The sequence below is a fragment of the Melanotaenia boesemani genome, chromosome 2 (assembly GCF_017639745.1).
Source record: "Melanotaenia boesemani isolate fMelBoe1 chromosome 2, fMelBoe1.pri, whole genome shotgun sequence".
Taxonomy (NCBI): Eukaryota; Metazoa; Chordata; class Actinopteri; order Atheriniformes; family Melanotaeniidae; genus Melanotaenia; species Melanotaenia boesemani.
In genome coordinates, this window is record NC_055683.1 from 13,831,014 (window position 1) to 13,844,142 (window position 13,129).

At 38.1% G+C, this 13,129-nt stretch overlaps 1 protein-coding gene across 3 annotated transcripts in view; it reads right to left on the minus strand.

The window, feature by feature from the left end:
- Nucleotides 1–13,129, minus strand: part of LOC121631234 (microtubule-associated serine/threonine-protein kinase 1-like) — a 60,472-nt gene that overhangs the window by 22,633 nt on the left and 24,710 nt on the right. For all 3 annotated transcript variants that reach the window (XM_041972023.1, XM_041972015.1, XM_041972005.1), the window contains 3 exons: nucleotides 8,108–8,202; nucleotides 5,898–5,973; nucleotides 479–548 (listed from right to left, as the gene is read on the minus strand). In XM_041972023.1, the coding sequence (XP_041827957.1) occupies nucleotides 479–548; nucleotides 5,898–5,973; nucleotides 8,108–8,202 (241 nt within the window). The remainder of the gene's footprint in view (nucleotides 1–478; nucleotides 549–5,897; nucleotides 5,974–8,107; nucleotides 8,203–13,129) is intronic.

Consider the following 13,129-nt stretch of genomic DNA (forward strand, 5'->3'; position numbering starts at 1 on the left):
GTAAACAGTTTGACTTGACAGATTGACTCCACTAGTTTTATTTCATTTTATTATTTGTCAACACTTCATGTGGATACTATCTCAGTAGCTAGACTAATAAGTTTACCATGTAAGTAAATACAGCAGCAATAAATATTTGCCCATATTTGTAGGAGTGCTGTATCAGGTTGTGCTAGCTGTTCCATAAATGTGTGACTGAGCTAAAGAATAAAATAAATTTTGATATTTTATTTGCTCCTTGTAATTTACCATGAATGGAAGGGATTGTGTTAATTCAGCATTTTTATATCGTCTCATATCAATCACCACATCCTGAATTGAATCGCATCATAACGGCCTCTTTGCAGAATTTGTGATATTGGCAAACATCAAATCGTTATCCAGTAAATTGATATTTCTTATTGTGATCAAATGTGTAAATTTACATGCCAACAAGGTAATAAATTGTAATGGTTATCATAATAGAAAAGTTATTTACCGTTGAGCTGGGAGTGTTGGTGCCATATCCAGATGAGGGCAAAGATGCTAAAGACCACCGCCGCCCATCTCTGCAATGCATAAAATAAATTTCATACTCAATGACACATGCTAAATTGGCATTGTGTTGTTAGCTTTGCTCTGATTAAAAAGCAAAAAAACAAACAAACAAACAAGAAACTTTAACCTAATTTACATTCTTTATGGCCATATTTTGGTTTTCAGTGCATAAAGACAAAAATATCAGCAACCAAATGTCTTATAAAGCATCTAGTTAGTCCGTGGAGCTTTTTTTTTGCTGAGACGAACACAGAAGACTTATTCAATGTTCCTTAGTCGCAGAGTGACAGGCAGGCAGGCAGATTTGATAAATGGGGATTTGATGAAGGATTTATGGGCACGACAGGCTCCCAGAACATCCACTGTCAGAACTATGTCCAGCTGAGGAGAAGCAGAGCTAGACAACAGTCTAGTCGCTCTTCTTCACTGTAATCTCTGTCATTAGGATACATGAGAGTGAAGTTTTGTTCTAGTTAATAGATATTTTAGTCACTCTGGCTTTAATTAAAGAATGTTAGTTCTTTTTCTCATATATTTTTTTAGCATTATTGAACATTTACTTTATTGAGAGAAATATTGCTGAAATAAAACGAGTATCAGATCATGCAGAAAAAGCCAAGACTAAAAGCCTGTTTGAGGATGCACCAATTAAAAATTTTTTTAAGTAAAAGTAAGAAAGTGGGAAATATTAATGCTAAACACACTCTTTGTTACACATTAACCTGAGAGCTGTTTGACTGAACTTAGTCAAAAAACATGTTTTTAGCAAAATTACATTGTTACAGCAAATAGGATTGCCAAAACACATTTAGTCGTATTACAGATTTGCAAAACCAAGTTAAAAATAGGTTAATTTTATGCAAAATTGCAATGGAAGGCAAAATATGTGCACATACCAGCATTAAAACCAAACGTGACTGCATTAATCTGCTTATAGATTACATATACAATAATCTTCTTATAGACTGTGGAAGATTTCTAACTGTGGCTGCGTGAATTTGCCCCTTTTTTTTATTAAGAAGATGTCATCCTCTGATGTTTGAAGATAAAAGTCACCCTGCAGCAGTGGTTACAAACCTACTTTCCTTTAAGACCCCCTGAAAGCAATCCCCAGAAAGATGTGACCCCATCCCATGCTGAATCCATGCTTGGCTTTCTCACCACAAATGATGCATTCTGGCTGAGTCCTGACCTACGATTAAACCAAAGTTAAGGGAACTATCGACATATAGCCTTACTTTTATATTCTTTCCTTCTGTTTCTAGGGACAAATCATCTGCACTGCGGTGTTTCATGTTTTATTCATGAAATTTTAGAAGGAAAACTCAAGGTTTCCAGGATAGACATGAACTATTTCACTACCGTAGCTCCACCAGCTTACTGACCTCACTAATCCACATAATGCACAGACTAAAACTGATTGGATGCTCAAGATGTGGGCTACTAAGTAGCTTACATTTTAGAGAATGTATAAATGTTTTAAAATATTGTATAGCAGATTTTGTGGCGGGAAAGAAGGTGCAATGTTTTACTGCAACATAAATGGTTTGTGCAATTCTAGCTAGCATGAAAGCCAGTGTTTGAAATGAGCAGCTTTATTCTTCAACACAGTCTAAACCCTCTAAGACAAAATTTCCTGTAACTTCTTTTAGTCTTTTAAGACTTTCCAAAGCTTTTCTTTGGATGTTTCATGCTTAAATAAATTTGAAGCCCAGGCTCTGGGGAGGATTCATCACTCCATCAGACACTGATTTTCAGCTCAGTTCTTGTGTCATTTGGCATACCTCTGCCTTTTCTTACAGTTTCACTTCCTTAAGAATGGGGTTCTTGACAGCCACCCCTCCACTGAAACCATTTCTGATGAGGCTTTAGTGAATAGTAAAATTTTTTTCCCCCTATTTCTTAAAGACATCACCTTCAGATATTTTTCACCTGTTGTAGTTATTAAAATTGTCAATGATCTTAGATGTAATTTGGATGTACAGAAACTTTCTGTCCTGGCTCTACTGGATCTAAGCGCCACCTTTGACACAGTAGATCACTAGATTTTACTAAACAGACTAAAGCTGAATTTACACTCGCGTGGCATCTGCGTAAGGGCAGTTACGGCGTAGCTAACGCTGGTGAGTTTGTTCTTGCACTCGAGCATAGGTGTATGCATAGTTTTGGTGTTGTGTTGCAGTTTCTCTTCCTAATCTGAAGGTGGCAACAGGGGTGGTAAACTCAACAGGTCTGAGTTTATGTGATGGTTTACTTCAGTTCTCGTAGGTATTTCCTGTTTTAAAACAACAGTGGAGGCCAACATGGTGCAGTGTCTTTATTAGCTTGTAGAAGCAAACAAAGAAAAAATTTGATCAGCCTCTCATCAGCTTGATCCAGTGGGTGTTGTTTTCAAAAATGATGGTTACCACACAAATTCAGCGAGAAGATCCAGAAATCCGGAAACGTATAATCCCAAACTGACCAATCACAAAGGAGTACTTCCACGTAAGCGTCTGTGTAGCAGGGGTGCACGTCAGGTCTGGAAGAGGTGCTCGTCATGCCTCCGCTGACCTATGCGGTGCCTATGGTGGTGACGCCGGAGCCAGCCTTCGGTAGATGCCACATGAGTATAAATCCAGCTTTAAAAGTCTTGTGGGCTTCTCAGGTACTGTTTTAAAATGGTTTTAATCCTCTCACAGACCAACAATTTTTTGTAAGTATGGATACATGCTCCTCAAGGACCCATAAAATAAAATGTGGGGTTCCCCAAGGTTCTGTTTTAGGCCCAACACTTTTTAATCTGTATATGTTGCCACTTGGGGAAGTCATCAGGAGACACGCTATTGATTTTCACAGCTATGTTAATGATACGATGCCATGTCTCTTGATGACCCGGAGCCATTTAACACTCTTTTAAACTGTTTTTCAGATATAAAGTCATGGACGGCAGAAAAGTTCTTACAGCTCATCCAGGATAAGACCAAAGGTTTTAATTACTGGTCCTAAAGACAAAAGAGAGATCATTTCAAGCAAACTACAGAGTTTTAAACCCTCTTTCTTACAGTTTGTAAGAAACTTGGGTGTTCTTTTTGACTTGAAGATGGATTTTATGCCACACATTACAAATGTAACAAAGAGGATTTTATCATCTTATAAACTTTGCCACAGTCTCTCTCTTGTCAGCACGGACGTGCTGATGCATGCTTTTATTTTTAGTAGATTGGATTATTGTAATGCCCTGCTCTCTGGTTTTCTCAAAAAGAGTACTTTTAGTTTACAGTTGCTCCAGAAATCAGCAGCACGAGGTCTGACGAGGACCTAAGGGTGGGAACACATAACACTAGTTTTGAAATCGCTGCATTGGCTCCCTGTATGTTTCAGAATACATTTTAAAGTTCTTTTAGTTGTTTATAAATGTCTTAATGGTCTTGGGCCTTCTTCTTTATCTGACCTTTATCTGACCTGCTTTTAGAGTATGAACCTTCGCGGACCTTGACGTCCTCTGGTTGTTCCTAATGTTTGGACCAAAACCTATGGCGGGGCCTTGTTTCACCATTATTGGCCCCGCCTGTGGAATAGCCTGCCTTAGGGCCTCATGGCCGCAGAGACTGTTAATGTTCTTGAAAAAGAGGCTTAAGACCTACCTTTTAGTTTAGCTTATAACTAAGTTTTATTACCCGGTAAACTAATCCATTTTTATATATGGTTATTAAATCTTTGTATTTATTCATTTATTTACTTACGAATATAATTATTAATTTATTCTGTAACTGCTGCCTGTTTATGTAGCTTTTATGATTCTGCTTTATTTTTATTTATTGATTTATTTTTTAACTCCAGTGTTTTCCCCATGGGGGCCTTCCACATCGGTAACTACCCCTGCTCTGACTGCAGGGTCATTGCTATGGTGACTGTCCCTGTCTGGGTGGACGAGGCCCTGCACTGCAGCATTATGGTTGTGATGTGGGCATGGCCTGCCTCGGTCTGGGTGGTTTCCCGTGGTAATGGTCTCTGTGGTCATGGGTGGGTTGGCCCCTGGTGTGGAAGGATATTGTTTCCTCACCTGGTGCCAAGACATGTTCACTTATAAAGTTATTTTTCGAGACAGCTTGTTTTATAGGGGGCAGTTTGTCCATTTAATCTCTGTGTGTGTTGGGTGTGTGTGTGCGTGTGTGTGTGTGTGTGAGAGAGAGAGAGAGAGCATGTTTAGGTGAGTTTGTGCTTTGTTTTTGTGATAAACTTTGGTTTGTGACTACTGGTGTCTTTAAGATACTTTTAAGAAGCAAAAGCTGTTGTTTTTTTATTATGTGAAGCACTTTATGCTCCAATCCTGCATGAAAAGTGCAATATAAATAACGTTTAATTGATTAATTGATTGATTAAGTCCTGCCTCTTTTTTTGTTCGTTTACTTTTCCAGTTTTCTCAAATGTTTACTGCATGCTGAGTTACACTGTTTCATCGCTTGAATTCGGGGCTGTTTTATGCTTGAATGTTTTATTGGTAAGTGTTAAGTGGAACAACAACACTAAAGGAATGCATAAAAGTCTTGTTTTTTAGAAGCAAAATATGAAAAAATAAGGGGTGGATAAAGCCTTTTGCACAGGGCTGTGGCTCATTGCCAAAGAAGTCACAACTAGGTGCATGTTAGTTATGCTCTGTTTGGACTTGGGTTTGTCTTTGGTGTTGAAGTCATAAAAGATGGGGCATCCTCTATACTAATTCAACAATTTTACCATTTTTACCAACAATAAAAGTGCTATACTGTGGGATTTATATTCCATTACTGGAGTTAAAAACAGTCCCTATACTAGGGATCACCAGCTTCAGACTTCTTGTGCCACTGTCCTGTCCAGGTGTGTTGCAGCAGGAAAACTACTATGACAGTGGCCCCAGAAATCCAGAGTTGGTGATCCCTGCTATATCCAAAAGCACACGAGCATGTGGCCAGGGGTGAATACATTAGCTACTATGCTGTACTTTCCAAAAAATATTTATGAGTGTGTGCAGAGATGTGTGTAAAATCCAAAGCAGCTTAGAACAAAACATCATTATGAACAGATGCACACCCGTGTCACAGCCTCCACACTAAAGCAGTGAGAGTAAACACCAAGGCGCTGCAAGTCTAATGGCTAGGGCCCCGTCATGCATGAGTCATCCTGTTACACCGTGAGCAACTGCGGCGCTCCCGGCTCAACAGGATGTGCAACAACAGACCCACATGCTCATTTGCTCTCTTTCCCCCTCTGCCCTTTGTCTCAAACTGACTTGACTTGTACCCGTCTCATTATCGGCCCTTCTCACACCTCTGGCAGAAACACGGGCTAAAGAAAACACGTGTAGTCACAATCGATATCATGTAGTGTAATAAAGCAGTGACCTTCTGGAAGAGGCGAACGAGAAGTGTGCCGGGTTGCTGGGAGAGAAGTTTCGTGGGCTGTCCAGGGGGCTGCTTCCTGGTGGAACAACAAGACAAGAACAGATGGTCAGACAGACAGGAGAGACAAAGGTGTCAGAAAAGTCATAGTGGTATGACCCAGTAGTAAAAGACTTCTATCCAGAGGCTCACTAAATCTGTGATTCAATAAAACAGTGTTATTATTACATAAGGCTTTGGGGATAAAAAATATTGAGAAATGTTTTGTTTTCTAAAGTTTATAAAGTTTAAAAACCTTCTTTTCTTGTACAGTAACTATTTCCAAACATTAAAGAATGAGACATCTAAAGTTTAGAACACACACAAAGAACAGCAAACATAAACCCATTGTCTATGAATGAGCACATTACTCAAATCCATAGGGATGAATAAACATCCCCATGACATGTGTCAACACAAACACAACTAGTTTGCTTTTGGCACACACTTTAGGAATAGACCAACTATTTAGAGATTGCACTAATTTTGACACACGACATTTGGCTCATAGGTTGCTTCAGACCCTCAAAGGCTGTTTCAGAAATCAGCCAAATCCTTCCATTAGTGTCATCCCCACACTAGGGTATATGACCCAATACATAGGATGTGTATTAATGCATAACAAAAAAAACAAGTAGGGATTGATTGTCTTTCTATAAGCCCCAAAGTGCTTTTTGACCTTTCTTTTGTGACCTAACCATTTCTTTATTTTTTTCAGTAAGGTCCTTTGCTCTGAACTTACAGATCTGTTGTTCCTTTTGTGATTTCAGAACTGATCTTCAACTAAAACAGACTTCTCACTCTCTACCTGAGAGCTACATGACAGCGAGAAGTGCAAGTGATGTGGTGCACAAAAAGAAGAGAATAAGGCATAGAACATGGGCACACTCGTGGAGAGATGATTTGTTAAATGGCAAAAAAGATTCCATAGTTATTTACTCTCTTTACAAAATAACTGTTGTGTTTTTATTCTATGAACCACTAACATCTACTTACCATGGGGCCACATAAATGAAATCTGCCATATTTGTGCCACCATTTTAACTACGGCATCTCTGAATGTACAAAATATCTGTATATGAAGTGAGAACAGTCTAAGCTTTAAAACTGCAAGTACTGGCTGTTTTTCATAGGTTCATTAGAATTTTGAATAAGCAATGCCTTAAATGGTATATAGAAGAAGATAGTACACAATTTCACCTGTAGTGGATCCACTCGCAGATGAAAACATGTTCAACTCTGGAAAACTTTTTGGCCACTTATGGCCACCGTCCATTTACAACTGTGCTTGGCATTTGAAGTAATTGATATGCTCATCTTTACCACCGGATGTCAGTAATTCTTACACACTGTATCTATTACAGAGAAGTTGGGCAATGGTGTCATCATTTCAGGAACGACGCGAATGATTTGTAAATGTGGAAACTAAACAGTGGCGTTTTTTTTTTTTTTTTTTTTTTTTTTTAGATTTATTCACTTTGGGACCCAAATGGTCAAATATCTTGTTGAGGCAACTGAACATTTAAGGTGCTCAAGAGAGTAACAATTTCTTCCAAATCGGCTTTCAGGAGGAGCTTTGTTTCTGGATCATGACATAAAACGATTAATTCAACAATTACATATTTTTCTTACAAATAAAAAACTGGTACACTTTCAAAAACTAGTACACATCATAAAAATTAAGCTAGTGCTAACAGGCAGTTAGCTTAAGAAAACAACTGCTATACACATTGTATAATGAAAAATTCAATTTGCTGTTAACAGGGAGCAACAGCGTAGCTAAGCTTGAGGCAGTAATTTCCTAGAGTTCCCACTGGTTGCTTGGAAACCTGGTATTAACCACAATCTCATAATCGCTTGTAAAACCGGAGCATGTAGTTGTTACATTTTGATTTTCATACAGATTAAACAAACATGGTATAAATACTTAATTGCAAAGTTTTAAAGGTGCTGCTAAATGGATTTTGTTTTTCCGTTGACACAGCCATCTGTTTCAAGTCTTATTGCTAAGCTAACCTATTGCTAGCTCTGTCTTCCAACTTCATATTCCCAGACATAAGAACACTAAATGTCAATGTTTATTTTGCCAAGCAGGACTGGATTCTGTTCAAGTGAAAAGTGTTCCAGAATATATATTTGGATATTTAAATAAATCCATCCATTGATGTGCATACCGAGGTGTCCAGGGAGAGGCAGAGGGGAGTGAGGGCGAGGCAGCGTGGGAGACGTGGTCGTCAGGATTAGACTTTTCCTGTTGCTTGTGCGGCAACTGTGGAGAAAACAGGGAGAGATAAACATAAGCGTGATAGGACATTGCATCCAGCATGTCCAAGTCACCTCAGCAGAGTTGTGTTTGGATATGATATCTGTGTCACTGTGCAATAATGTGCATTAATGTGCATATAGCTGCAAACTGTGGGTGCAGAAGAGGCTGATGTGCAAATGCATGGCTCACTGCATGAGCACAGTGGCGATAAAGAGAATTCAATTTCCTCAGTAATCCATCCCTGTCTGGCTCCTCTGAGCCGAGATAAGGAAAGGAGAGGGTAAAGTTGGAGGAGAGAATGGGGGAGAAGAGAAAAGACAGAGATGACAACCGTGAAAAACGGATGGTGTCAAAAACACCCACATTCTTCTAAGACCTCGATTAATTACATTGGAGCGCCCACACGGAGTCACTTCCACTCTGCCTCTGGACTCCAGTCACGTTTAACTAAAAATGAAAACTCTGCATCCAATTCCCACATCATTAGGTCAACCGAGGAAGCTTTATGTGTTGATAAGTTCCACTTATTTAGTCAAAACCCCCCTCCAGCTGTGTCATATAATCTAAGGTCCTCTTTTTTCCTTTTTATTTATTTGTTTGAGCCTCGCAATGTGCTTTACTCTAAGGCTGCATGAGGGGCTTAACCAAATGCAAATGAATACAACTGAGAACAAAGAGGAGGGAACAAACAAAATGCAAACCACATCATCTTATCTGTGCTGTTAGATAAAGAAGAGGGCTGGTTTCCCCTCTCCTCCCCTTTCAGCACCATCACATGGGGTCACATGTGAGCTGGACGTGTCACCTCTAAACACATACACAAGATCTCCATGCACACTGGCAGTGTAGTGCAGAGATGTGAGATCACAGTGACGAGATCAACACAGTAAGATGAAGATGACAAGAGGCGGGGAGGCTGCAAAGCCAGGCGACAGGACGGCTCTGACATTACAAAGTGTTTTCTACAACAGCTTCAATTGTGAATAATTTACGAAGGGATCTCACAACTGATTCTTTATTTTCCATGAATGCACACAGACACAGGCAGCTTGTGGCTCTGTGGGTATTTTCCATCTTCACTTAATTTTCTAAAGGTTGCTTTTACCAGCTGTAAATCAGAGGATCCAAGAAATGATCAATTTTCCGTCCATGTATTGTATAACTATCTGAATGGACACTTACACTTAGACAATAGATGAACACATTTTTGTTTGATTTGTAATCATTCTTCATCAGCAGCTTAACATCCTTCATCTGTTTACATGTTCCTACATTACAATACCCACTTTCAGTTTCTCCTTAAGGTTTATTTGACCACAAACGCTTAACATGAAGGAATGAGGGGGTGTTGGAAAGTTTCTACAGGCATGAGTGACCTGTTTTGTTGGGACACTCTTATACTTGTCTCTCACTAGTGTCTCCAAGCTTTTTTGTCTGATTTTCATTTGAAAATCATTACTCAAAAAAAAAACAAAACAAAAAAAAAAACAAAAAAAAACCTTTTTAATTATTATTATTTTGAAACTTAATTTTATTCTCTTATTAGTTGTTTTTATTGTTTATGTTTAGCTGAATAGCTAATAACACATTCTTTTGTGTTATAAGAAATTTATAATTAATTTTTATCTGTTCCAATTTAAACCAGGGTCACTGTTTGCCACGTGGTTATTATTTATTTATTTATTTATTTCAGTTGATTATAGATGAGGTCAGACCCTAAAAAAGCAGCACTGTTTCTGAATTATCATTGCTGTTTTTCAGTGATGTGCCTGAGTCATGTGGTGGCTTTCACTATTTAAAATGCACACTACATGAAGGCTTGTGAGTTAAATTCACTTTAATATTGCCCAGTCTGTACAGGGATTTCTGCTTATTCTTCAGATTTCTGCAATATTTTTGAAATCATATAATTTTGTTTTTATATGAATAATTTGTTTTGGATAAACATAGTTTTTCTGCAAATTATCTTTATGTAGGTTTAACACATTCCTCCTTCAGATGCAGGGTTATAATAAAAAAATTAAACCATACCTGCACAAATGTTAGGATCTGTGGGATTTCATTCTGTTTGGGCTAGTCTTGGTTCTTTTCCTGATAAATTTCTTATTTCTTGGTTCAGTTTGTATTCTAGTCAGCTTTTACTTCCTGTTTTATTTAGTAGAGGTTTTCCCTTTATGTATTCTGTCTTGTTTACTTTCTGCTTTCCTGAGACACCTGCTCCGGTTCCTGACTTTAACACTGGTTCCTAGTTTATTATCAGTTCTGCGGTATCTCTCCTTCCTGGTTTTCTTTTATTCTTTGCCAGTTCATAGGTGGTTTTTCAGTTCTTTAGTCTGAGTAGCTTTCAGTTTAGTCTTCCAAAAATTATTTACAGTATTTTTAGTTTGTTGTCACATGACAAAGTCTAAGTTCTTGATAAAAAAAAAAATACAACTATTTACTGCAAATGCTGCTGAGCTAAAGTTGTTGGTAACACAAGCAACTTCTTGCACCGTCTTAGCCACAAACATGCTTTGGCATACCAAGAATGAATGAAACTGAGATCAATACCCTCCACATCCTCAGGTGAAAAGAAGAAGCTGGAGGACAGGTGAGTTGATGAGTCTACAGTGCTTGTACTGTCTACGAAAAAAAAAAAAAAAAAAAAAAAAAAAGTGGTTGATCGAGTTCACAACACCATCACAATCCATACAGCCAAAGACCTGTTTCTGCTAAGTACTGAGGTGAAAGATGCATTCAGGGCTGTGATCAACACACTCTGGGCAGTGACCAAGTGAGAAATGAATTATATCTTCACAGCTGCAAGGACTATGTATAATCTTGGTCTCAAAAGAAAGCTGAAACATGTCAGATTACTACAGAATTGTCAGAATCAAGATGTGTGCTTCTGTGTCAAAGTAAATTCACCTGGAACACAGGGTTAGGGCTCCTCCTCAAAGAAAATCACATTATATTCATTGAAAACCAGAGGACAGCAGCCCAATTCATCTAGGAATGAGTGACGTCATGTCTTATGAGGAACTGTGCAAAAATAGAAGCTAAAAAAGTGAGCAGTTTAACAGATCATTGGATAGATTTGTTACACAGCTAAATATATAATTATATAATTTTCAGGAAGCTATCAGTTAGTGTTCATGATGGACATCACCTTCAATTGTCAAAGTGGAGAATTGAGGGATGGTCCCCGAATTCACCTTATAAACACCATGAGAACCCAAAAATTAGTGAAGATCAAGATAATATATGATGGGAATGGTGAATACTTCACTAGGAAACCTCCTTCATCTTCATGGAAACTACCAGGACCTTCATGGTTCATTTCAAACAAAGGCAGAGGCAAAGGAGAACACATTTTTGGGGTAAAATAAAACTTTTTACCACAAAACAGAAGAATTAAGACATGATTTATCACTAAGGGATTTTTTTTTGTTTACTATTCTTCGGCTGCCAGCTGATAGTTTTCATTCCACAATGATGGGACAAATATCTTTGTAATCAGCAGAGCCTCAGCTTTTATTTAACACATTGTTTGTGTGGTTTGCCTGAAGTGAAGAAATAAGCAAACACTCTAAAATGGACAGTAATGTTCTTATGTTTTCGTTATAGTCCCACAGTATCTCACAGAAGTGAGTACACCACTTGCATTGTTGCAAATATTTAATTATATCTTTTCAAGGGACAACACTATAGAAATGAAACTTTGATATACAGGACACCAAACTATAAAATTAAACTTTGATATTCTGTATGTCAAAGTTTAATTTCTATAGTGTTGTCCCATGAAAAGATAGAATGAAATATTAGCTAAATGTGAAGGGTGTACTCACTTCTGTGAGATTCTGTAATTGCTTGGGGTTTGAACTGTTTTTCTTTTTGTTGGCAATGCTTGGTGGAGTCTTTTAGCTGAGTTTCTACCCATCATTTTGGTATGCTACACACTAGCGTTGCTGCTTCCTAGCTTGTGCAAAGATCTCCTGTACTGCATGTATCCCATGCAGCCTCCTGTACAGCTGGTTTTAGTCAAAAAGAGGTTGGCCTCTACTGCAGAAATTCTTCAGTCAGTCAGTGGAAAATGTAGTAAACACCCATTTATGCATGGAAAAAAGTAATACGACTGGCATTATTTTAAGAAATACCATCATGTGTAATTTTTCTCATACTGCCCAGCATTACATATAGGCTCGGTGAGTTAAATTGCACAATTCTAACTAAATAAAATCCTGTTTGTATGTAGAGGAAGAGAGCAGAGAGAGATTTGTTGCTAATAATCTGCAATAATAGCTGCTCAACATAATGGACAACATATCAAGCCATGTAAACAGTGAGCAAACATTGTGTCTTCAGTCAGAGATTTTTTATGGAATCATAAAAATTATTTTCCACTCTATTCTTCTTCTATGGTCACTTGGCTCTTTTGTGCAGTTTCGACATTTTTCTAATGTTGTACTCACGGGTTGTGCAACATGTCAAATCATTAAGTCACACTAACACTTCTGCAGCTTCTTCCACCTTTTTTTAGGCTTTCTAAACAGAGATTCTTCCAGCAATGCAGTAAGTCTGCAGAATCTGCTCAGAATGAGTTTTTTGTTCATGTATTAAACATTCACTCCTTAAGATATTCACCCTAGTTTCATGCACAGCTGAGTCCATCCACAGCTAGAGTTTGACCTGCATGTATAATTAGACCATTTCTGTCCCTTATTTTACATATACAGGAGGCTAATATAGTTATTCACAGAGTTATGTCAGACGCCACAACGCTGTGGACCGTGTGAAGACATTCTGCTGCTTCTAACTTTCTCAGGGGGAGACCGTTACGCATGTAGAGTAATTACAGTAAAATTAACTCCACAGATGTCTTTAAGTTGCCTCAGTGGTGACTTTATCTATTGTATAGGGCTATATTAGAGCAGAACAACAGTCTGGAAAT